The sequence below is a fragment of the Thunnus albacares genome, chromosome 23 (genome assembly GCF_914725855.1).
Source record: "Thunnus albacares chromosome 23, fThuAlb1.1, whole genome shotgun sequence".
In the NCBI taxonomy this organism is placed as follows: Eukaryota; Metazoa; Chordata; class Actinopteri; order Scombriformes; family Scombridae; genus Thunnus; species Thunnus albacares.
This window is the reverse complement of record NC_058128.1, coordinates 22,011,747-22,037,900: the sequence shown is the minus strand read 5'-3', so window position 1 is coordinate 22,037,900 and position 26,154 is coordinate 22,011,747. Positions and strand designations below refer to the sequence as shown.

Below are 26,154 nucleotides of genomic sequence, written 5' to 3'. Positions count from 1 at the left end.
TCCTCCTTCAGCTGCAGGATGTCCTGCTTTAACTGGCTGAGTAATAGCTACCCGGCCTCACTATTGGCTGATATCTGTTACACTCAGTGTGTGTGTGTGTGTGTATGTGTGTGTGTGTGTGTGTCCTTTGTTCATTGCACGTGCATGTGCGTCTGACACACCTACAGCTCGTCATCCACTGACAACATATCGCTACGAGGCCGTACCTTTTTTAAAATCAGTGTCTCTGAGGAGAATGTTTGAAGGTGACGTAAAGTCCCAGCATGCATCAGCTCCGGTACACTGTACTGTGGATGATTCATGACAGCGTAAGAAGGGGTTTGGCTAACTCACATGCTGCACTCATAACAAAATATATCAGCCCCTTTTTTACCAGCAGACTGATTATTTCTGCCTCTTTTATTAATTATTATGTGTCAGTTTGGTAAACATTGCAGCTCTGTTTAAATAATGTGGTGTTAATGTAGTTAATTTTTATGTTGACATCATTGCATCGCATATAACACCACTGATGAATGAAAATCTTTGATTGTCCACACTCTGCAACCACACACACACACACACACACACACACACACACACACACACAAGCACACACACTCAGCTGTGGTATGTGCAGAGTCTCACAGACAGAAACAATGTGGACATTTGAGTTCTTTTATTCTCTAACATTGGTGCTCTATTTGAACACACACACACCCACATTTTTTTGTCTACCAGTTTAGGTGCCACTCAATACGGGTGACCTGCGACAGGGCTGCCCCGTTAAAATGTTTCCTGTTTTTTTAAAAAAAAAACCATTGTAACTAATACACAGCTCACCTGTTACCAGATGTATTCTGTGCCCTGTCCAATTATTCACATAGTTCACTCTGTTTTTAGACAATCATTTCTTCCTTTTTCAAACTGCAGCACGTCAGAGCAGCGTCAGTCCTTGTGATCCTCACAGTCTGCAGGATCAGACGGTTCATTTCTGCCTCCGCTGCTGCCTGACACTTAAGGATAGTGTGTAACATTAGAACAGGCAGCGTGACATGAAAAACATTTAGAGGAAAACATTGAGCAGCATTTACCTAGAGGAGCATTAATCCCTTGTTTTACAGCTGTTACCAGAGACATATGTTTGGCTCACTTAGTTAATAAGTCTCTAATGTTTTGAAGGCTCCTGCTTAGGATATTTGATTTCAGGTAGTCGTGCAAATTTGCTTTTGTCACGTGGAGTAACACCCGCTTGTCATTGGAAGCAGCTGGGGGAGAAGTGTTTGTTTTGATGATCTACCTCCTAATGCAGAATCAAGATCCTACTTTGCCCGTAAACTTACTCATGTGGAACAGCACATTTTAGACCACCAATGTTTAGTCTCTATTATCTCATGTTTCTTTCAAAAAATTCCCAAGAGTGGAAGCCAGAACACTTCTGAATAGGTCAAACTTCAAGAATAAGGAGCAGTCATATTGAAACGAAAAGGAAATGAACTTCTGGTCTTAAAGACTTGATCTCAGAGCAACAGTCCCATGAGCATTCACATATGGCTCTTTTCGCAAGGGAGAGGGGATGACTTTAGTATTTCCCGGTGTATTTTGGGAGCTGGCCTACTTTCTGTTTGTGTATTGTGTCTGTGATTCCCCTCAGTAAAGCCCACAGGCTCTGTTGTTTACTCTTGAGACTGAAATAAGTGCAAATCGTTTCAGGTTCGGGTCGAAACACTGTCGAAAACATCTACGGGATAATATTTCATCCTGTGCCGTTTTTATGCTCGATTTTTTTTTTTTTTTCTCCTTTGTATCGGGAGGATAAAGTGTATTCTCTGTGTGAATGAATGCTGCCATTAAGCAGCCTGACTGGAACTAAACTGAAAGACGGGCTTGTGGTGGTTACATAAGTTGGCCTTTGTGGTGGCATTGTGCCGCTGTGATGAGCCAGGCCCCGGCCAACAGTGGAAACGGCCTCATTAACCAGTAGGGCCCTATGATTTCCACGTTGCGGAAAACACGGACGGGCAATAAAAATGGAATCAACTGTAAAAGGCGGAATATTGTGGATTTAAATAAAATGTGGAAGCAGTTTATAAAAATCAAGGGTTTTCCCTACTTAGGTGTTAGTGTTTTTTTTCAACAGCTCCTTAGAATTTTAACACGTCACCGTTTACTGAGAAGATAAACATATCTATTTCTCCTTTTTTTTTTTTTTTTTTAAAGTAACTAGTTATTTTTAAAAGGAACCGCTGAGCCACTGAAGATGAGTTATTATTTGTCACAGCGCTATACCAGCTGTGTAGTTTCTTCGCAGGTTAAAAGACGCACCTTCACATGATGATGGTTATGTGTTGCATCGTCAGGACAGCGTCTGGTGTCGCAAAATCCTGCAAGACCAAAGTGCATGTATCAGTCACGTTCTCCATGGAAAATAAAAGCGAAATGACATCATCTTTCTAAGCCTTTATACCAGTCTGTCAGCTTGCAGAATGATGTTTAACATGAAGCGGCAAGACTGAAGTTCCTTTCAATGTGATTTATTGAAATTAGAGTTTATTTATGTGCAAATATACAAGTGATAAAAGACAGAAAAAAAGGAGATAATGAAATTAGTTTTGCTGATTAAAAACTAAAGAAGTTGACTGACCTCTATATGTGTCTCTCTCTTGCCCTGTGTGTGTGTGTGTGTGTGTGTGTCTCTGCAGTGGAGGGTGAAGGTCAAGGTCGCATTCTCCAGCGGTTTCCTGAGAAAGACTGGGAGGACAGCCCGTTCCCACAAGGCGTAGAGCTGGTAAGTCAACACTTAAAGACATGTTCCTGTATGGCACAGTAGTTAGAACAGGACACGTAACCCTGTCAGGGTCAGGGGCGTTACTGACTCGGGTCACATGCAGGGTTTTTTTTCCCTCTACCATTAGAAGACTCAGACGCAGCACCTAAGTGTTTTTTTTTTTTAAACTGAACAAACAGAAGCAAACTCTGCTGAGAGTCTCTACTGTGTTTTGGTGTCATGTCTGGTCGCGCTGCTTCTGTTCTCTGCTCTCTGGGTCATGCACATGTACACACGCACGCACACACACTGAGGTGGACATAGTGAATCAGATGAAGTGAAAGTTTGGCGAATTCTTGTAAACTCTGCTATTTGCTGAGACGGCAGCCTCTTACCGAACCAGCACCTCCTCTGTAGCAGTGGGACCTGCAGGCAGTGAATCACAGCCAGCAGTCAGCAGCAGAGGGAGCAGGAATGATACTGACTCATGACTTTTTTCTTAGGAAATAGTAATTCAAAAAAACCCAAGTCTTAAGAAATGAAAAAGAAACAGTAAGAGTATTGACTAATAACTGGGTTATTAATAGGATAACATACCCGTCCAAACAGCTGGGTAGCAGCTTTAACCTGACTATGAGAGGATGAGCAACTCACTATGATTCAATGTTATTTTGCACTTTTTTATGGCACAGTGTGATTTGTCACTAAAATATGAAGGGTTACTTCAGCTTACATATCTGTTTCACTCCTTCATGCTAATGTCTGAATATACGGTGAAAAACTACAGCCTGTATTCTTTTTTTAATAAATATTATCATGATAATAGACCAAAATATGTGACAATGCATAGTTTCTAGTCAAATAACATCAAATTTTCTTAGGGGAGGACCCCTAACCCCCCTTCCCACAGCACCTAAGCCCTCCAGAAACCTAGGTGAAACCTTGGCCACATGTAGTAGGGATTGTTGCATTCATATTAGGATCTTGTCATGTCAGCATTGCGGCTGTCTAGTAATTCCACACCACCGTTTCTGCTCCCCGTTCAAATGCTGCACGAGGGAACAGAAGCATCTTTTGTGTTTAATCTCTAAATGTTCAATTATTTGAAAACGAGTCTATCAGACGTTTCATGGAGGGGGGGTTGGAAGCTCAGATATCCTGCAGTCCTGTCATTTCAATCCAGCTTTCTATGTCCATGGTGAAACTCCGTCTTCTGTGTTTGTTGTAGGTTCTGTATTCACCCCTGAGACCCAAATTATTTTTAGATATAAGAAAACAAACATATTTTTACTGAACCAGTGAATGAAAAACATTTGATTTGGGCTCAATTCAACCCTGAAATGAAACTTGAGTTGTGAATCACAAGGCTGAATTTGTCCATGTACTGTGAAGTGTCTGGAAGAACGAACCAGAGTCTGTTTTTGGTCAGTTCAGTGCATTAAATATCTGACATATAATTGTGTATCTTCACATCGATGCAAAAATCTGACATCAGCCGTCAGCTGTATTTGGCTAATAGAAGATTTGTTTACTTTAAAGAAATAGTTTGACAGTTTGGGAATTAGTCTTATTCTTGCCAAGAGTCAGATGAGAAAATCAATGCTGCTTTCATTCTTGAGAGTGATGTCAATCTTCACTCTTGGCAAGAGAGTAAACTAGCTTATTTCCCAAATTGTTAAACTATTCCTAAAGAAACAGAGCAGGATGGACTCGAGCCTGCTGAGTCAGCATGGATTCACATAGTGATCGGCTGGTTAAAAGCGTTATCTGAATATCTGAATTAGACATGAAAATAAAGACAGAAAGAAAAGACATGAAATAGCTTCATAAAGAGTTTGGGTGTAGATTGACTGAAGATAAAAGCAAGCAGTAAAAGGCATGTGTAATATGTTTACGCATGCCAGTCATACACTGACTTCAGATGAAGTCATTCAATCAGTACATACCACAACATAATAAATGTCATATCTTAACATAAAACCCTGCTAATATTGACCTTGTATTGTTTGCTCACCTCACTCACAGTATTGATCGTTGCATTTACATTTCATGTTTTGCAAGTAAATATTTGAAAATTACATACTGCAACTTTTTTTCAAACCCGCTACAATGTGATTAGAAATAAAAGTACAAAATGCAATTTCTCATCTATTCACATCATTCAGTCAGAGCTGTGTTGTCATCGTTGTCATGTTATTAAAGCGGATGGAAAGTTTTCAGGACAGGTTTTGATGCCAAACCCCTGACTGAGTCATCCTGAGGTGCTGTAAGAGCACGTGTATGTCTGATATGTCACAAAGCTTAGTATGAACCCTCATTTTTCTCTTTATTCCTTCCTTCCCGTCACCATCTGATACCTACCCACTTCCTCCTCCTCCTCCTCCTCTCTAGTTCTGTCAGCCCAGCGGTTGGCAGCTGGTTCCTGAGCGGCAGCCTGCCTCCTTCTTCGTAGCGGTTTTGACTGACATCAGCTCGGACCGTCACTACTGTGCCTGCTTCACCTTCTGGGAGGGTCTGGACAACCCGCAGGTGAGGCAGCTGTTCACAACAATATGTTCACTTTCTCCTACCAGTTGGAGTTAGTGGTGCAGCAGCAATGACATGATCCCTCTCTGGTTGCTCACAAAGGATGCGAGGCTGAGCTCTCTTTAAATTATGGGTCACATGACACATAGGGGCCCTAAAATACCTTTTTGCTGTACACAATCTTTACAAAAGAAATGACTATAAAACTGAATACAACATCCATAGCTGCTAATTCAATGATTCCTTTTGAATAGCACAATGTATAATGTATGTCTGATGTAACTGCAGTAATGTCTGTCCGTCTCTGTGGTCAGCGGCAGAAGGCGGAGGCCAGCGAGGTGGACGAGGTAGATGAGGAGCTTGCCGTCGTCCAACAGGCTCAGGTCTTCGCCCCCAAGAGCCTGGTGCTGGTGTCCCGGCTGGACTACACCGAGGTGTTCAGGGTACGACACACAACCACAGCTCCTAATGTTCTACCGTTTCTGCGTCTCCATCGTGGCAAAGACAGCAGCGTGTGCTCGGGCTTGTTTGCAATAACAGATGTTGTTTTATCTCATCGTCTATCTTTTCTGAATGAACAGATGGGAGAAACACAATACTGGACACAACCATATTATTATTTAATAGTGTAGCTCTTTCATTTTTGTGTAATGCTATATTTTTGGTTGACCTCTGACCTCCATGTCCCTCCCTATCCGATTGAACAGAACTGTCTGGGTTTGATCTACACCGTCCATGTAGATGGCCTGTCTGTCCCCTTGGAAACGGTGATTGGAAATCTCCTCACATGTGTCATCCCCATCGCTGGAGGCTCCCAGGTAACTGCTGACCGTTTGTGTCTTTGTCACGCAGATGCCTGACTATCCTACAAAAGCCAAAGATCATGATTTGAGCTAAAGATAAACTGACACTATTCTTCAGTCTGTTTCTGATGCCGTTATAGCTCTTTGTCTTTGCTGTGCGGTACACACTCCTCGCTCAACAGTGCAGCTTATCCAGACTGTTAGCATCTTAGAGAAATAGAGCTTGGCCCAGCCTGCTAGCACAGCACCATGTTCAACGCTGTCCGCTCTCATTTCAGTAAAGCCGCCTCTGTGTTAGCTCGGTACGACAGAAATACATCACCTGTGACGGAAGCGGTGCCCTTCATGTGTGTGTGTACTGTATGTGTGTAAAAAGACTATGATTATTCATATGCAGAAGTGCCTGCTGCTCGCATGCACATTTCTTTGTGCATGCATAATTTGATAATTTATGGATTACTATCTACAGACAGTCATGTGGTTGGAAATAACACAAATCTTCATAGAGCTGGTTTTACCGCCCTGACGGCCAGTGTCATGTACAGCTCTGTCAAACATCCTTTAAACATTCACTGCACACTTTATCATTGACATTTTAGCTTTATTTGATTCATCATTGATCATTTTCATTGTTATGAATTTAACTTACTGGTAGAGGTTAGTGACAAAGCTTTGTGAAATGCAGCTGATACAGATTGTTAGCAGACAGTTTTAAACCACATCATTATATTCTGCAAGCAATGTTTGCCACGGCAGAAAACAACAATCTGCATATTTATAACCAAATAACACAAACAAACGTGTTTTCTTTCTGTTGATACATGAAATAACTCAGTGAGTTACAGTAACAGTTTCTCCTCCAGTGTTTTTCCTTCATGCTGCAGACATTTTTAAATAGATAACAAACTTCCACTGAAGTGAGTCAACAGTATGCAGCAAACTCCATCAGATAAGAAAAGGTTCTTGTTTTTGTTTTTGGCATCTTGTTGCAATTATGCATATGCATGTGCACGTGAACATGCACATGCAGCGTTGTGTGTTACTTGGTAGCGCATTTATTTTAAACAGTTTCTTATTTTGTCTTGTCGTTTCTGCCATTTTTCATCATTTTCTTTCTCATTTTTTCATCTATTTTGTAAGAATCGTGTGTTTTTTTTTCTCACCTCAAAAAATAGTGACTTCTCTGTTTGTTTGTTTTTAATCAGTTTTTTGTGCAACTAAACTAAACCAAACTAATAACACGTATTCATACCCATGGTGCACATTCAAATATAAGTGTCTTATTTTTCTCTGAATCAGTTGAACCCTCCCAATGTGGTTTCCAGATGTTGTAACCCATGTGTTTGATTTCTGTGCACCCTACTGTACACTGGTTCCTCTGTGTTACAGATAAATGAGTCCCCACTTTGTAGTTTAGACAAGGTTCCTCAGGTGCTGGCCTGTGACTGGCTGCTGGCCTGTCTCCAGGTAACTTTCTCGTTCTGCAAGCTTCACCAATCAACAACCCGCTCAATGTTATTGATTCTGTTAATCAAAAAAAAAGGCCAGAGTTGTTTTCTTTTCTTTAAGGAATGTATTCCCTTCTTGCAGTCATTTCAAGTCATGCGTGATTAATGGCGCTTCAACTATTTTTGACCTGCTTTTTTTTTTGTGTGTGTGTGTGTGTGTGTGTGTTTTGTGATTAAACTGTTTCCACAGGATCATGTTAATCATTTCAAACATTCCTTTTTTTTTTTTTTTTTTTTACTTCCTTTGCATTTGTCATGATTTTAATTTATTGCAACTATTAATAACCATTTTAGAACACTTATTATTTTCAAGTCATTTCCTCCTCTAAAACACAAACACCATGGAGCCCGTTGCTGTGCGGGTCGTAGTTCGGTTGCCGGGTGACCATATGGGACGGCAGATGGCTTCCTACCAGGAACGCACCGTCTGAATGAGAGAATCAGATCTAATCAGTATTAACACACATACAGACCCAAACAGCAAAGCTAATGCAGCGCTCTCCTAACACACTAACACACACGTGAAAACAAACTCTCATGGGTGCACAGGTAACCTAAGGCCTCCAACCTGTTATTTTCCATTTAACTCATACATTCTGACTAAAATCTGATCAGTGGTTTCATTATAGAGCTGCATAATACCCATGATGCTCTATGATGTGAAGTATAAGACACAAACACACCCAATTTATCTCATTTCAAAAAAAACACCCCATGTATATGTACACAGCTCGTTAAGGCCCTTAGAAATGATTTGTATGGCCTGCTCCAGCCGAGCACAAACAGTTTTATTTTGTAGAGGTGTAGGAGGACAGACCACTTAGACAGAGTAACACACACTTACACACATTCCTCTGACTGTTTAATCATACAAGAGCTTCCATTCAGTGAGATCATCCTCACAAAATATCTGTCATTATCACAGAGTCTGTGTGTTCACAGCAACCTCAAAAACACACAACACACCGACTCCTGCGACATGACAGCCGTCAGACATAGTGTCACACACCAGACCAACCTCAGCACGCTCGAACCCTGAATTAGTTTCTCTCAAACGACCCGACAACATTAATCCATAAAACCCCGACGTCTCACAATATGTTGTTGAGTTTTTTTTTTAGTTTACTTGTATTGTCTGCGCTGTGGCAGGCTGTCATGAACGAGGACGCAATGACTTAACCGCTGCCTGAGGACCTGCAATCTAACCTCAGGCTATCAGACAAACTACCTGCGTTTATCTAAGAAAATGAGCAGTCACAGTTCCAGGGAAGCACTGCCGAGCAGCTTGGGAAACAACTGATATTTTACAAGTCTTTGACCACTAGGAAGTTACAACACTGCAGTCATTTATCTGAGTAGTTTACACAACTCAAATGTGAAGTGAACTCCAGGCTGTTGGCCTAATGTGAGAAATGGTGAATTTCAAAAGAAGAGTGGGCCTGTGGTCAGGTTCTCTGCTTAAGACCCTCTGAGAACAACACATCTGTACATGACCCTGACCTCTGACCCTCTCTATGTGTGTGTGTGAGTGTGTGTGTGTGTGTGGGTGGTAGTGCCAGATTTCCCCACATAGGGAATTAATCATTTTTCATATAAAAATGATAAAGAATTCCCCTGGTAGCCGTCCATTATTGATTGAGTTGTTACAGGAAGGAGTTAACTGTTCTCTAAAATCCCTGTGAAAGAGGGAATTCCAGTCCCAGTTACCGGACTCTGTTTGTCTCACTGCCAAGTGCTCTGATCCCATTTAAGAGTCAAACATTAGGTAAGAACCTTGAGGCTCGATTGAGAGAAAACCCACTCAGTTGTTCTGCTGGAGGTCAGTGTCCCATGATGGAGAAACAGGTCTGTTCTTAATGAAGCACGTAGCCTGTCCACTTCAGTTTTTCCTTTCACCTCTTTTTTTTTTTTCAACATTATTTTTTGGCCTTTTGCCTTTATTTGACAATCAGTAGAGAGAGACGGGAAACACAGGGAGAGAGAGAGAGGGGGGGTATGATATGCAACAGGGGTCCTGCAGCCAGGAGTGGAACTGTGGACATTGTGATTATGTGGTATGCACCTTAACCATCAGGCCACCAGGACACTCCTTCCCCTCACCTCTTATCAGTGGATTGTGTCAGTGAGTTTGAGGTTAGAGGGTGATTTCAGGTCTGCTTTCAGTTTTAGTACCTGTTACGGTTGAAAACAGTCACATGGTGTTGGAAAATTCCCTCATCTAATCAGTATCTGCTGCAGTGTAAATTCCATGCAAGTGAAAATTGCACACTATGAGGCTGTTCCTGACTCCAAATACAATAACTGAACAAATAATGATTCATATTGATAGATGAATTGATCAATATTTGTATTGCTGTTGTTCTGTGTGTTTATTTTGAGTGCAATGACATAATGGATCATTTAGTGCTGCCAAATGCCAAATGATGGCTCTACTTTGTTTTGCACATTTATTTTTCATATTTTCACACAGCCCTCTTCATCTTGCAGTTCATGTTTATCATGTTATTGTTTGTGCAGCTTACTTGTTTTGCCATGCTGATACATTACTGTCATATTGTTGTCAAGTTTGGGCATTCTATGCCCACACTCCTGTTGTTTCTAACCTGTGTCTTATCCTGCGGGGTGCTTGTGTTTGTGTGTGTGTGTGTGTGTGTGTGCGCGCGTGTGTCTCCGCTGGGTGCTTGTGTAGCCGGGCCAGGAGGAGAGAGAGGAGAGTTTGGTACGCCTGCCTGACTTCATTCTCCCCACGCCACCAATCAGCGCTTAGCTTTCTCAGCTTCCTTTTCTCCACCCATTTCCCTCAACTAAGGAGAACCAATCAAAACGCTTTGATACAGTCAATACGTGACCAACAACTGATCATTCATGTCACATGAAGTACCATAATGCACCTCTAATATAAGCATGAGCCTCTCAGCTTCTCCATATAGTCATGATTGACTTTAGGACTGATTGTCGGTTTACATCCTTGATGTAACTGCTGTATTTCTGTAGAGGAACTGAGAGAGAAACTACACAAAGTAGTACAATTTACATTCCACGGTACACTTTCAGATGAGAGTACTGTGAACAGCATCAGTTACGATGCATTCCAGATGCTCATCCACAGCTGTAAGTAAAAGTGGTAACCCCATCTACTTCAGTCATCTCTATAACTGCGCTGCAAAACATTTTTACATTATAAAAAGTACAATGTTTCAAGCCCAAATTGACTTTTCATCTCAGAATGAGCTCTGATAGCTCTGTACGTGATGAAGAAACAGTTTGAGTTTGAAACATAGTGGCTACACAGTAGACAGAGCGTTCTATTGTGTAGCCAGTCCTTGGGTTTGTTTGTTTGTGTGTGTTTAGCACACTGATTATTCCAATTACACCATGGCTCCTCGCCTGTGATCAAAACATCAGTATTGACTTTGTGTTGGCACTAATTTGTCAACCATTGGGTTACTTTACCACTCAACAAGCAGGCAAGTCTGCTGCATGAGAGCCATGCGGTTATCAGTAAAATAACGCACTCAGCATTCTATGCATATCATTATTAGCCCCTTTTTTTATTTAATCAGAGGTAGACAGCAAACTGAATTGAACACATCTGATGGTCAGTTGTTGTATCACAGCATTGAATTGCTAACAGCTCGGCTGCTGACGCTAACGCTGCTGCTGCTGCTGCTGCTGCTGCTGTAGAGAGCATGAGATAATGCTGCACCTGCTCCCTCTTAGCTAGCGCAGCACGCACACACACACACACACACACACACACACAGCCATACTGCCTGGATGATTTTAAACACTTTCAAATGAAGCTTTTTCTTACACACATGGCAGATCTAATCCAACTGGTTTGTCTATGTTTAAAGGCCCCCGGCAAGACATAACTACTGTCGCTGAAACAAACATGCAAATTTGTTTCCTCTAATCATCAGGACTTGTGATCACCTGGATTATCTGGATTGTTTAATGAGTCTCAAATACTTAAATACATAAATCAGAAATCATGTCCTCAAGGTACGCTGTGTTCAGTAGTCATGTAATCTCACCTCAAACAGCTTCATCTTGTGCTGCAATGCTCAGTCGTACTGTATAATTGTGCTGGTACGGTATTGATTTCTATTTTTGCAGTCTAAACCATCTCTGTCTCCACTCCCGCATACGCTTGTTATCCAAACCACACACACACACACACACACATCAATATTTATCGGCTTTGTCTTCTGTCTGGAGGCACAGTAGATTTACAGTTTCTACAAAGTCAATTTGGTTATCTGCTGATGGAGAGACATAATGAACATTATCTCTGTAAGATATCTCCGATGCAGTACGCAGGCTGTCGGAAGCTTCAGCCTTTTTTTTTCACCCATCGCAAGTCACATCGGATAAGAGTCTCTACTGTGTTAAATTTATCCCAGGACACGCTTCACGGCCCTAAACCAATCATCTATACACATTCACCCCCGATCAGTCCCCTTTACACTTGTGCTCACATCAGACCGCGGTGGAAAATCGCCTGCGCATGACACCTGCCATGTCGCCGGTGATTTCTCTCCCCCATAAAGGCTCATTGATACGGCGGCGCTGGTGTTGTTTTGCAGCGAGGTCGTTGGCATGGAGCCCTGCCCGGCTCCATTCTCTTTCTAATCAGCTGGAATGGCTTGTGTCTTATTTGTCGTGTACCTGCTAAGCTTCTGGGATTTCTTCATTTCTCTGTGGCTGACTCACGCTGCTCTCCGGACACGCACAACTGTGATTAAACCACACTGTCAAACCCCGTCTTTCTGAGAAACCACATTTGTTTTTTGTTTTGGTTTTTTTTCTCACCTCCCTTTTTTGAATCCCTCTTTTTTTTTTTTTTTTCTCCTCCCCTCTCTTTCTTTATTTGTAGCGGACAATAACATTAGGCGCTGGTGATCGGCAAGTTATCCAGACACCCATCAACGACTCGCTACCCGTCAGCGGCAGCAGTGTGGCTCAGCTCTTCAGACAGCTTGGTACGGACTATTAGAATATGGGATTAATACTACACCTGTCCTGTCTCTAAATAGTGTTTTCCACATGTTATTGAGTTTGGGGGGTTTGTTTATTATGATGAATTCTAGCAATTCTGTGTCTAAAATGGACAAGACTGCATTTTATATAGCGCCTTTCTAGTCTTCTGACCAATCAGAGTGCTTTTATAATACATATCAACATTCACCCACATTCATACACTGATGACAGAGGCTGCCATGCTCATCAGGATGTAATCTTAATGCACATTCACACACTGCTACTGCCCAGTAGACAGATCACTCCCTATTCACTCCCTATTTACCAAATAGTGCACTATATCTGCTGTCTGCCAATTTATTGGAGCGTCTGAATTCCAAGTGTGAATTTTTGCTCTCTATAGTACCCTCAGAGATGCTAACAATTGGAAAAAAAATATGATAATAAATAAGTAATAATCTTCTGAAATATAATTGATTGTTTATTATATATGCTGTAGGGGGTAGTGAATGAGTGAACGAGGGAGGGATTTTGGACACAGCCCAAGTCTGTCAAAAACAGTCTTTCCACACAGCAAATATGCAACTTTTAGATTACAAAAGGAGCTACAATCATGTGACAGTGTAATATTATGAAGAATAGCCTCGCCAGTCTGCTTGAATGTTTCAGAATGTGGAAATGATCACATTTATGTTTCATATGTTTTTAGAATTACTAACACTATGTAGAAACCAGTTACTTTGCCTAACCAGTAATAGATGAATTCTAGCAAAACCCTTAATATGTTGTTTGTGTGTTTTTACAATTAGTGAGATTATTATTGTAGAATATGATATATTGGATTCCTAGTGATGTCCCGTCTGTGCTCTCTTCTTCTTCTTCTTCAGGTATAATCAACGTGCTGTATCTGTTCTGTGCTGCTCTGACGGAACATAAGATCCTGTTCCTGTCCAGCAGCTACCAGCGACTAACGGACGCCTGCCGGGGGCTGCTGGCCATCATGTTCCCCCTCAAATACAGGTGTGTTCCCACTTCTCAGTCTCTTACTGCCGTGTCTGCAGAGCTGTGAAAACACATTCACTCCCATATCTAACGTCAGAAGATCCCAGACAGATGTTTACTTGCAGCCTGGAAATGTGCAGTTTATTTATATTATTGTTTTAGTTCCACATTTAGCATTTTATTGTTTGAGTAAAGAGATCCAGAAAAAACTTTGACCCTGCTGATTGGTGTTGATGCATTACATAATATGACATAACAGCAAGATGTTACATACAGTCAACAACTGTATACAAAACACAAACACACTGCAAATATACGTTAATATTTAGATAAGCTTTACAGAGCAGGAAAACAGATCCGCTGTAGCTGACGCCGTCTGATGTGCTGAATCTCTTCCTGTTTATGTCTTCCCAGCTTCACATATGTCCCCATCCTGCCGGGAAAACTCCTGGAGGTCCTGAGCACTCCCACTCCCTTCATCATCGGCGTCAACTCCTTCTTCCGCTCTGAGACACAAGAACTGGTGGGTTGGCATCAATACAACATGAGAGACCAATGTAGCCACATCATGATAGCACAAAGTGAAGCGTTTTGGTCCTGTAGATAAAGCAGGGAGCAGAAGCAGGGAGTCTCCAACTAGTAGGAGGTTTTTATTATGAAGCAGCTATAGGAAATGTCATGTGTTTGAGTCAGTGGAGCTTTAATAGCATTGATGTTCTTCAATAAGAACAAGATAATGACTTATTTGGTGCTGTTAGGATCAGTTTTAAATATCCCAGGGAGGACAGTACAAGCTGAAACAGACACAGTGACATGTCAGATGAAGAGCTGTAGACGACAGGCTCTCACTGCAATTTGAGCAAATCAGCACTCCTCCATGAACTTTTTTTTTTTTACCTTGCTGTTCTGTGGAAAAACACTCCCACCTTACCAGCATCGCTGGCAGGGTGGTAGCGGTTGTTCACGGCTCAACACAGGGCAAGTATCCTCACCACAATCCCAGAAACAGCCAGTAAATGTTGTATTGTTCAACGATAATGCTAGCTTTTTTTTTCACGGTTCGTCTTGAAAAAGCGCTAACGAAGGCGAAGCTCGTCCATCATCGACCACGGATTTCTTACGAAGAGCCTATGACGAGATGACCGGCAATGTGTTGTGAATTAGAAAAGTAAACCGCTCTGGAACAGAAAGCAGCGGCCTGAAGCAGCAGAAAATGTCGGGAAGAAAAATGCCAGCTCAACACACACACACACACACACACACACACACACACACACACACACACACACACACTCCATCAACAATAAACAAACAAGCAGTATCATTAAAACACCCAGCATGCACTGGGTCAAATCGAAACGAAATGAAACATCTGCTGCCAGTTTCCAGCAGAGGGAAAGAAATGTGTTACATGTGATATAATAGAATCAGTATTAAAGGTTGAATATATCGTTCTGCAGTTTAATAAACTTTCTCTCAAAAAAAAAAAAAAAAAAAAAATCAGAAGGAGGAGATTTCCCAGCAAAGAAGCTATTATATACTTGTGGTTGATCTCTCTACTTGTGGCTGGCTTTGATTACAATGTGGAGTATGTTTCATGTAAACTCTCACTGACCCATTAAGCAATGCTTCATCTATCTTTTAATAAAGTGCCCTTCTCTACCTGCCTACATCTTTAGATTAATTACGCCAACATACATGACAATTATCAGCGTCTAGATCTCACGATCAAAGAAAATAATTTGCCGCTATCTTATTAAATCCTGATGAGAGTGTGTGTGTGTGTGTGTGTGTGTGTGTGTGTGTGTGTGTGTGTGTGTGTGTCTGACCACGTGCTGCTGCAGGCCGCTCACCGTGCCGCCCTGATGGAGCCATTGTGTCACATAACAACGAGACGCTGTGTTTTGTACCGTAGTTCTCAATGTATGAGCGGCTGGTCAGGGGTCAGATGTTGTTTTCTGGGCAGCTTTTCCTGCTGTCCGCGGTGAAATGTGAATGTCTATTATGTCGTTTTGATAGCCAACGTCCTGTAATGAGCAGCTGCTGACAAGAGATGACTCGTCTTTGTCCTTCTCTCGCCGTAATCAGCTCGTGTACCACTCTGTCGTTCTGTTATCAACATCCCCAGAGGCAAAAATGAAAAGTGTTTTTAATGGTGACTGATAAGGATTCTCTCTGTGTGTGTGTGTGTGTGTGTGTGTGTTTGTGTGTTTTCAGTTGGATGTGATCATCGCTGATCTGGACGGCGGTACAGTCACCATCCCGGAGTGCGTCCACATCTCCCTGCTGCCTGAACCGGTCCTCCAGCAGACCCAGACCGCGCTCTCCATGGTAAGAGCTGCAGCGTAAATACCAAACACACCCATAATACACACCAGTGAGTACTGGGAAAATCTCATTACCATCTAGTGGGTGGTTTCTATCAAGCAGTAAATTCCTCGGTGGTGCTTTATGGGTTGAGATTCTCGGAAGCTCTTCAAGGATTTTTCCCTCTTATTCATTGCATTTTTTTTTTTTTTTCGTGTCATTTTGGTTTTAGTGTTGTTTGATTTTATGCTCTTTTTGTTTTGTTTTTGCAGGTGGTAGATATGCTTTTTGTTTTGATTTAGCTTGGACTGCTATTTATTTAGTTTTTCATTATGAAACCAATATTACCAGAAATGCTGTAGAGCTGCAATAAATAGTCAATTAATCAATATGTCAAGGAGATCTTGGAGTCATTGAATGCTGTCAAAATAAAGGCTATAATTTAAAAAAAAGGTAAACAGTAGAGCGCTAAGAGAAACGCTGCTCATAGCGGGAACAGACTTTGGCCTGTAGTTCTGTTGCCAGCTTTTTTTTTTTTTTTTTTGCATGTTTTCTGGGAAAAATTCCACTTTTTGATGCTTCAAATTTTTATGAAATTGTGTAATCATAAGCTAACAAGTTACTTGTAAAAAAGCATAAATCAAGCAGCTGATTACTCAATAGAGCAGCTTATCAGTCTGTATCAGTCTGATAACAATTCATCAATGGTTTTGATAAAACTTGTATGGTGCATGTCATGGCTCACTGGGAGCTTCATCATTAACTGAGGATGACGTGCTATATGCTTTTCAAGGGGCTTTTTTTACAAAATGTTCTTTTTTTTAATCTTGCACACCAAAAAAAAAAGGATAAAAGATTTAGTTTCATTTATTTTACACGTTGATCAGCCTATCAGGTACTATTCCTGCATTGCGCTGTTGTGTTGACATCGTTTGCTTCAGATACTTCAAACAACACCGACTCTTATCAAACCCTTTTACCGCATCCTGCAGCCTCCGTCCCTTCCAGTATTCCAGTACCAGCCTGTTCTGAGAAGTGTTTTTTATACGTTTAGGCGTGTAAACAAATTTTCCAGCTTCCTCATTCTCTTATTGATACGAGCAGAGCACACTCATCTATCCGGTGCTGTTTACTCTGCACAGACAATGTCTCATTGTTTTGTTTACAAAGTGTCTCAGGTGTGTGGAGTATTTGCTTTTGCGGGAAATGACTCACAGTTTATGCTCATAATTTACTGGATATAGATAAAGAGCATTTTGTTATGATTGCAGTCACATGTAAAACAAAAATATGAGTCAATTACGATACACTGGGCTTTTCCGGAGCCTGCTCATATTTATTGAATGAATCAGATACAAACGTGCAGGCAGATATTGTTTATTTATATTATTGTTTATTGCCATTGCTCGCTCACACTTACTCATTCAAGGCTTTTTCTTAGTTTATATTCCTCAAAGTAGCAGCTGTTTGCCTTTATGACAGCTTCGCACACTATCGGTGATATTTTAACCAGCTTCGTGAGGTGGTTTCTGTTAACAGGTGTGTCTTGTCAAAAATTAATTAGTGGAATTTCCTTCATTACTTTAACACATGAAGGTCAATCAATCCCGAAAATTCCAAGAACTTTAAAAGTTCCTTCAAGTGCCGTCGCAAAAACCATCAAAGCATCAATATGAAAGATATTTTGGTTTGTTTTAACACTTTTTTGTTTACTACATGATTCCATATGTGTTATCTGATAGTTTTGATGTCTTCAGTATTGTTGTAGAAATAAAGAGAAACCCTTAAATGAGTAGCTTTTGACAGTAGACAGTGCTGCTCACGTGCTGCACACTTGTAAACAGACCGCTAGACAGATTTTCTGTTTGTAAATTACTTTTTTTACAGCAGTATAAAGTATTTCCTCTTCTTGTGTTTGTTTATAACTTTTTATTAGCAGGAAGATACAGACCATGTTTATGATAGTCGCCGCACACTCAACTCATAAAAGTGTCCTCTACTGGTAAATCTGTTTTGTTTGCTACTGTGATCGCAGTCACGTCTAAAAAGAAATCATTCACTTAATTTGATTATCGTATCTTCATAAAAAAAAAAGACTAATGAGTTTATGGTGAAAGACTGACAAACACGGCACAAGTCAAGGGACAGTTTTCCCTCTGCTGGTGGCAGCAGGGGTTTTCTGGAGTTTTCTGGAGTTGTAATGTCACTGAGGCAGAGGGCAGGATGTGTTTATTTGGGAGAGGCTGGAGTTGGCATCCACCCGCTCCGTCTCGACTCAGACATGCAAAGCGTGTGTTTAGATGCTGCGGAGAGCCCAAATTTTTTGGAGTGGGACATACTCTTCCCACGGACTCTGGCTGTATTTGGAATATTGTCATGTTAGAAATCCATTGTCCCTGTTTACTTCAAGAAAACAGAAGCTTAAGACGCAGTCTGTCTCTACGACGCATGATCTCATATGATGTGAGACATGACGAGAGAACACAACATGCAAAATGATTGTGATGTTTAAGTCACACTTTAATTCAATTGTGCTCATCTTCCCAGCTTTTGCTCTCCATCCACACTATGGAAAATTCAATGTTGATTAGGAAGGAAGGAAGATTGAACTTCAGGGCTGGGCATCGTTTAATAAATTACAACACCAGTACCAACACCAGTACCTTTAAAGTGATACCGATACCAACAGAGTACTTCATTCATGGGTGGTAAACTTGCACGACATCACCTGAAGAACTAGTGCACGTCTACAGTATAATTTACAAAAGAAAGAAAGTGTGAAGTTCATGTGAAGCTTCCCACCAGCAGCTGTGTGTCAAAAGTGTCCTCAACAGTGAACCCTGACCCAATGACCGGAGCATTCACTAAATGCCAAGGCTCAAAATACATCCAACCGTATAATGAAAAAAAAATGAGTGTTTTTATTGCGAAATAAAGGGATCATTCCTCAGTGTTTATGTGTTTAGGGCTTTTTCTGTCACCGGCTGTTCTGTGTGGTTTATGGCTTATAACCTGGAGACTCTTGTGTGTTGTTGGTGCGTTCTCTGTGTCGGTGGAACGAGAGAGAGAGAGGGAGTGGAGGCTGGAAAGGAGCCAGAGAGCGAGCGGTTCACTGGGTTATAGGTCTGTGTCCTCAGCCAGCGGAGCTTTAACCAACACAGATTCATAAAGTGGAGGATCATAGCTCCCATCGCTCAGGGTTCAAAACTGCTTAGTTTTGCGGTGGATTTGCCCGGGCGGAGGTCTAATGACCTCAGTCCGATCAGCTCATATACCTCCCTCACCGAAAATGAGACACAAGGAGATAATTGCAGAGCCGGAAAACTGATCCGCGTCTTTCTATAGCAGGGCTGTAATTTCTGAAATTGTCCGAAAATGTTCCCTGGAAGAGGAAGAAGCAGGTTTGGTGAAGGATGATGCTGGAGATTGTTGGGCAGCAACCGTGAGTCAGGGCTTAGCTGTTCTGCTCTCCTTTCATCTCTAGTGTCTACTCAGTATAAAACACATCCACTTTGATAAACTCTTCAAATGTTATGTTTTCCTTGAAGTGAGACAAAAAGTCTGTCATTTATTTTAAGATATCATTCAATTTTGAAGTCAGAAATAAACCAAAAGTAAATAACAGATCAGTGCATTTTATTCTCATGTTTGGTCGTATTTTGACATGTTCATTTATCACCCGTATTGTTTTCTCACACAACTATTTTTATGCGCAGTATTTTTTTTGCTTGAGGTCTGCAGAAAGAGCTTCTGTTTTGTCGAAGTAAACAGGACATCGAGTTTTCTTACATGACAATATTTCAAGTACAACCAGAGTCCGTGGGAAGAACATGTCCAACTCTAAAACGCGGGCTCCTCACAGTATCCAAACACACACTTTGCTGAGTTGTCTGAGTCGAGACAGAGCGCTGAATGCCAACTCCAGCCTCTCCCAAATAAACACATCCTGCCCTCTGCCTCAGTCACATTACAACTCCAGAAAACTCCGACCAGCAGAGGGAAAACTGTCTTTTTTTTGTTCATCTTCAAACCTGAAACTCATCATCATCTCTCATCATCATCATCATCTTTTACATGTGACTGTGACAATAAAAAAACAAAGCAGACTATGCAGGAGAGGATGCTTTTACATGTTGAGTGTGCAGCCGCCGCCAGCGTGTGACTTAAACGTCACTTCTGCTGAAGAGACGAAAAGATTCCGATCTGTGCGGAGCGACGAGGAGGCTCCTCAGATGGATGCAGGAATAAACCGAGATGTCATATTTCCATCATGTTTTCCATTTGGTTTTCCATTGTTTGAGCTTTGACTGACCCTCTGTTTATCTTGATGAACCAACTCAATACCAAAATATTCAAAAAACAGTAGTGGATCGAAATAAACATTCTTTTTTTTTTTTTTTTTTTTTTTTACTGACTTGCTGGAAATTCAGTTAAAATTTGCACCACGTATGAATAGAAACATGGCTGACCGCAGACTGAAAATTAAGCTTACCCTTCAGTATCAAAATAGATGATGTTTTTGCCACTTACGCTAAATAAAAACTGCTCAGACTGTTTGACAGGTGATGTCTGGGAAGTGAAGTTTACACCAGAAATGCAAACAAACTCAAACGTAAAGCAGAACTTAAAGATGACAAAGAAAAACTCACGCATTAGCACTTTACCGCTATTCCACTGATGCAGCAGGAGAACGGTGGCGGTGTAGATGAGAGGTCGCTAACGGTGATTAATGATGGTGTTGTTTGTTGTTTTTAGGTTTTGGATCCAGAGCTGGAAATCGCTGATCATGCCTTCCCCCCACTGTCCACGCAACCCTCCGCACTCAAGATCCAGGTAAGAGAAATGTCTTTTAATAACAGTGAGATGTTGAATGTCGTTGGAATGTTTTTTTGGCGCATTTTTGTGGACAGCAACAGTAGAGAGTTGACAGGAAATGAGAGGAGAGTGAGACGAGGAATCGCATGCAACAAACGTCCCCGGGCCAGATGGCAGTCGGGGACGTTGCGGCACTTTTAACCCCTTGACCACCGGGACGCAGCTGCTGTAATGTTTTAATAATGTCTTTTCTATATTTTTGGCAACAAATGATCCAAATGAATGTTTTGTTCTCTAGCCCTCTGTTTTTTTATAGTACAGTCAACACAGTAGATTCTTATGTACTTCCTGCCACAACGACAGCTTCCAGCAAAAGTGGACAAATTTAGTTTCCTGTCACGACTCTGATTGCAAAATAGATTTTGTATTTTGTTCCTACTGGCATGAAAACGATGTTAAAGGTCAAAAAATTAAGTGGAATAAATCTGTTGACACTCAGTCCAGGATTCTTGGAAGTTTTCCAGATTCCATTTCAGTTCCTCATTCTATTATTCCTTTTAGTTCTGGTGTGTGTGTGTGTGTGTGTGTGTGTGTGTGTGTGTGTGTGTGTGTGTGTGTGTGTGTGTGTGTGTGTGTGTGTGTGTGTGTGTTGGCTTTAGCTTAACTGTTCTGTGTGTTTCAGGATAAGGAGATCCGGGCTGTCTTCCTGTGGCTGTTCGCTCGGCTCTTCCAGGGCTATCGTTGGTGTTTACACATCATCCGCATTCACCCCGAACCAGTCATCCGCTTCCATAAGGTAGAGTGTGTTCAAAGTGAAGCCGACGGTGTGTGTGTGTGTGTGTGTGTGTGTGTGTGTGAGAGCTCCCTGAGGCAGAACAGAGTAAGTCAGTGTTGACGTGTGTTTCTCCAGGCTGCCTTTCTGGGCCAGAGGGCGCTGACAGAGGACGACTTCCTCATGAAGGTGCTGGACGGCATGGCGTTCGCAGGCTTTGTGTCAGAGAGAGGGCCCCCCTACAGAGCCACTGATCTGTTTGATGACGTGAGTCTGCCACTACAATGCTCACCACTAGATTTTTTTTTTTTTGTGTCAGCGTTTAGTGAGACTGTGGTGATGATTTACCCCTTCACTTACATTTACAAAAATAAAAGATGATGACTCACTGAAGGCTGGTGAGAAAAAACAATATTTTACAGATAATTTCTTAATAATTTCTTGAAAGTCTCTTGGAAAGTATTTTGTGGTAATTATAGAGAAAATGGGAACAGTTCTGAGAGTGTTATATTAGATAGGATTTAATTTGTTGTTGACTACAGTATCTTATATAAGTAATACCAAGTTACACAGTTCTTTCCAGGAAACTTCTAAGAATTTATTTAGAAATTATAGACATGTAAATTATTATTTTCAATATAAAACATCCACTCTCTGCAGTAGTTTTTTAAATTTTGTTGATATATTTATTCATTAACTTTTATAATACTTAAACCATCAGTGTCAGTGTGTAACTGGTGGTAATGGAACATACATGGCTCAGATATGAAAGAAAGATGCTGAAGCTTATTTCTCTCTCTTCTTTCCACAGCTGGTAGCCAATCAGGTGGAGCGGATACGACAAGAGGAGACCTGTCCGCAGAAAGTTATGAACCATGTTAAGGAGCTGGCTGAGCTGCTCTTCAAAAACGTACGTTCTCAAATAAAATTGACAGCTAATGCCATACCCCAGTCCTGCTATTTCCTCTTCCTGTCTTATCATTTTCTTTCTTCTTCATTTCTTTCTTTCTTTCTTTTCTTCCCCCTCCCTCCAGGAGAACCCTTACCCAGCTGTGGCCATGCACAAAGTCCAGCGGCCGTCAGAGAACAGCCAGAACACCGCGCAGAGTCAGTCACCCTTCCCCGTGCTGGACGAGGTTGCGGTGCAGCTCTTCATCGACCACGCCGCCGCCAAGCTCAAGACCGCACCGCCTGTGGTCAAGGCAGAGCTCAAGGGCATGGTGCCGTCCGGGCCCCCGCTGGGTGAGCTGGGGGAGAGGGCTGAGGGTTTGAAACTGTCCCAAATGTCTCATAACCTGAGGTGGAAAAGACTTTTTTTGGACTAAGAAGGAGAAGATGGGGAAAAGGCATGCAGCAGAAAAGTGAAAATACTGAGCAGTAATGTGGTAAAAACACTGAAACAATGTTGGACGGACAGAAGGTGGCAAAAGTTTTTCTGTACTGGGTTTGACAGTTGGTTTCACAGTTGGTAGAAACACATCACACCAAGTTCAGCGTTTACACTCGTGCCTCTGAAGTTCCTGTGTGAACTTTTCACTCACACAATCAGCCTCACAGTGTGTGTTTAATGGGGTTGAGCTCTACAGTGATGAACGAGTGTCTGATCACTTCTTCCTGTCTCCGCAGGAGATTTTGTGGACAGGAACGGCAACGTGATGGCTAACAGCGCCCGCAGGCTGGAGGTGGTCAGGAACTGCATCACATACATCTTTGAGAACAAGATGCTGGAGGCCAAGAAGGTAATACATCTCTGATGACCAGACTGATTGGACACCTCAGGATAGTTTCCTACAGTTTGATGAATTCTGACAAAAAAACACTGGAAACCCACATGGCAGAAAAAAGTCAGTTTTTCATTCATAAAAAAAACATGACAGAGTGGTTCAAATTTTTCATATGTACCTTGAAAATGTGTCATCATTTGTTGTAATCTTGTGCTGTGAGTCACTGAGTTTATTTTCGTGAAGTGACTGAGCTTTGTGTCTCCTGTGTCCAGCTGATGCCGGCTGTACTGCGGGCTCTGAAGGGTCGAGCAGCTCGCGTTTGTTTGACCCAGGAGCTGAATCAGCACGTCCTACAGAACCGAGCGGTGCTGGACGACCAGCAGTTTGACTACATTGTCCGCATGATGAACTGCACCTTACAGGTCAGCCTGCTAACACTACTACACTATAAAAGCAAGAGCTAAAAGTCTTAAAGGGGAACTTCACAGATCTTACACATGAAGATCATTTGTGAAAACAGCTGTATAACATCTTCTGTGGTCTGGAGGAAGCTCTCCAGAGTCTGACTAAGTAACTCTAATGATGCCAACAGTCTCTGTTTGGAGACTACAAATTTATAACAGAAAGACAAACTGATGATGTGGACGTTGGGAGAAGAGGGCTTTAAAAGAAGATACCGTTGAATTGCATTATGGGAAATGTAGGATCTAGTGTTTCTGTAGCTTGACATACAGACTAAAGCTCTTTTCAGACAATACGTAATGCTTGCTTCAGTCGTCTGTTAACGTGTGGAGTAGAAAAAGTAAGCAGGGTTTGAACTTCTCTCTCTAGTTCTGTTTTTTTCATTTGTTACACAACTATTTTTGTCACTTCTCGTGTTCACAACCAAGTGCTACGAATGCCTTCCAAGAGAGACTGAAAACATGTGCTGTTATCCCCATATTTAAACAATTATGTGGCCTTCTCTCTATTACAGTCAGCTTTTCACTCTGCCTCTTTAGTGCCGCTGTTTGAAACAGCTATAAATACCTTTGCCATGTTGTATGAACTAGTTCTTTTCTAACATGATCTGGTCCTAAAAGTCAGGATACCTCGGCTGCTTCGATATTTAACTTTCTGTCTCGCACATGATTCCCAACTTTATGGAGGTGCAAAACTAAATCTTTGTTCTTGAAGTATAAATGAAATGAAACGGTACATTTAGTTCTGCTGCGACAGACAGACTTGTCTCTGTAAATGACATGTTCTTTGTCTTCTGAGGGGAAAAAATAGCATCAAAAAGAGAGAAATCCAATCAGCAATGAGATTTATGTTCAACAGTCTTATAAGCCATTGTACACTGCAGATGTACAAAAGTTATTTTCAGTAGATGTACTGAGAGATATTGTGATCATTTGAGTAACTTGTCAAGTCTTAATTTTGGGTACCCAATAATTATTCTAAATAATTAATTCAGATGTCATGAAGGCAACTCTGTCTGCATAGACCAGTCACCATGTTGTACCTTATTGTTTACAAAACGATGGAGAACTTATTTGAACTGTATACCTACAATATTAGCATGTGGCAGTAAGTGTTACTGTTTTATCACTAGTGTGATGACTCTTCCCCCTGAGAGACTTCTTGTTTCTTTCTTTGAATAATTATAATTTCTGCAATTTCACTTGGACTGTAATGAACTAAAGGAGAAGTAATGAAGATCTCATTAGATATATTATTACAGATACCCCTTTAAAGATTCACAGTATGTACATTTGCATTACATCAGCCTGTGATAATAGTAAACATGCAGGACAGATGAGATTCAATGAATAACCATAAGCCTCGGATGTTATATTTTGATTCTGTCGTATGTTTTGCAAGCTGACACGTCATAATCCGTTTCTATACAGGACTGCTCGCATATGGATGAACATGGGATTGCCGCTGCCCTGCTCCCATTGGTCACAGCCTTCTGCAGAGTAAGTTCACAACCAGCATCACCAAAAATTTCCCAAATCCAGCCACATCCTCAGGAACCCCACAGAGCCCAGTGGTTTTACAATTCACCGAGTGGGAGGAGGTTGAGATGAGAGCTGTTTGAGGTTGACGGGATGTCTCATGTGGTCTGACACTGGACTCCTCAGAGGCTGCTTACTCTGAATCTTCATATATTTTAAGTTGCTGCTTTCTCTCATAAAAGTGTCTCCCTGTTTCCTTGTTTTCTAACAGAAACTAGGGGCAGGCATCACTCAGTTTGCCTACAGCTGCGTACAGGAGCACATGGTCTGGACCAACATGCAGTTCTGGGAGGCTATGTTCTACAGCGACGTGCAGAACCACATCAGGGCTCTGTACCTGGAGACAGAGGACGGGGATCAGCAGAACAACTCGGTGAGCTCACACACAGCTTTACTGGACAAAGAAATGATTAAGTGCTGGTAGATTTAGGAAACACATCTGGCACCACAGCCAGCAGACTAATAATTCAGCGTCCCATCCTGCTGAGCAGAGTGTCATTTTTGTCTGGAGATCATTAATCTTGAATGAACCTCTCCCGCTCCGGTTTGTTGTCAGGAGCAGCAGGACGGATCAGGCAGCGGGCGGGAAATCGGAGCCCTGGAGCTGGCATCGGAGCAAAACAGGATGTGGCCGACGCTCAGCAAAGAAATGCAAACGGAGCGCGTGCAGAAGGAGGAGAGCACGGTGTTCAGCCAGGCCATCCACTACGCCAACAGGATGAGCTACCTGCTGCTGCCGCTGGACACCAGCAAGAACCGCCTGCTGAGGAGCACTGGCCTCGGAGACGTGGAGAGCGTCAGCAACAGCTACGTCACGAACAGGTAGGAGCCCGCGTATAACTCTGAAAAAAGGAGGGAAGTTGTTACACGCAAATTGTCCACACACTGAAAATTGCAAGCTCCCACAAAATTGCTCATTGAGGTGATGTTTCAACCTACAAGGTCTTCATCAGGCAAACATCCTTGTA

At 41.8% G+C, this 26,154-nt stretch overlaps 1 protein-coding gene across 5 annotated transcripts in view; it reads left to right on the top strand.

The window, feature by feature from the left end:
- sbf1 (SET binding factor 1) overlaps nucleotides 1-26,154 on the top strand; it is a 63,917-nt gene that overhangs the window by 18,678 nt on the left and 19,085 nt on the right. For 2 of the 5 annotated variants that reach the window (XM_044344014.1, XM_044344018.1), the window contains exons 2-20: nucleotides 2,682-2,767; nucleotides 5,138-5,275; nucleotides 5,587-5,715; nucleotides 5,980-6,090; nucleotides 10,273-10,302; nucleotides 12,463-12,568; nucleotides 13,454-13,586; nucleotides 13,983-14,091; nucleotides 15,786-15,899; nucleotides 20,631-20,708; nucleotides 21,373-21,486; nucleotides 21,601-21,729; nucleotides 22,274-22,372; nucleotides 22,497-22,704; nucleotides 23,089-23,201; nucleotides 23,459-23,608; nucleotides 25,079-25,147; nucleotides 25,398-25,559; nucleotides 25,743-26,008. In XM_044344014.1, coding sequence (XP_044199949.1) covers nucleotides 2,682-2,767; nucleotides 5,138-5,275; nucleotides 5,587-5,715; nucleotides 5,980-6,090; nucleotides 10,273-10,302; nucleotides 12,463-12,568; nucleotides 13,454-13,586; nucleotides 13,983-14,091; nucleotides 15,786-15,899; nucleotides 20,631-20,708; nucleotides 21,373-21,486; nucleotides 21,601-21,729; nucleotides 22,274-22,372; nucleotides 22,497-22,704; nucleotides 23,089-23,201; nucleotides 23,459-23,608; nucleotides 25,079-25,147; nucleotides 25,398-25,559; nucleotides 25,743-26,008 — 2,344 coding nt within the window. The remainder of the gene's footprint in view (nucleotides 1-2,681; nucleotides 2,768-5,137; nucleotides 5,276-5,586; nucleotides 5,716-5,979; nucleotides 6,091-10,272; nucleotides 10,303-12,462; nucleotides 12,569-13,453; nucleotides 13,587-13,982; nucleotides 14,092-15,785; nucleotides 15,900-20,630; nucleotides 20,709-21,372; nucleotides 21,487-21,600; nucleotides 21,730-22,273; nucleotides 22,373-22,496; nucleotides 22,705-23,088; nucleotides 23,202-23,458; nucleotides 23,609-25,078; nucleotides 25,148-25,397; nucleotides 25,560-25,742; nucleotides 26,009-26,154) is intronic. The other 3 variants (XM_044344015.1, XM_044344017.1, XM_044344016.1) reach the window with 3 other exon arrangements.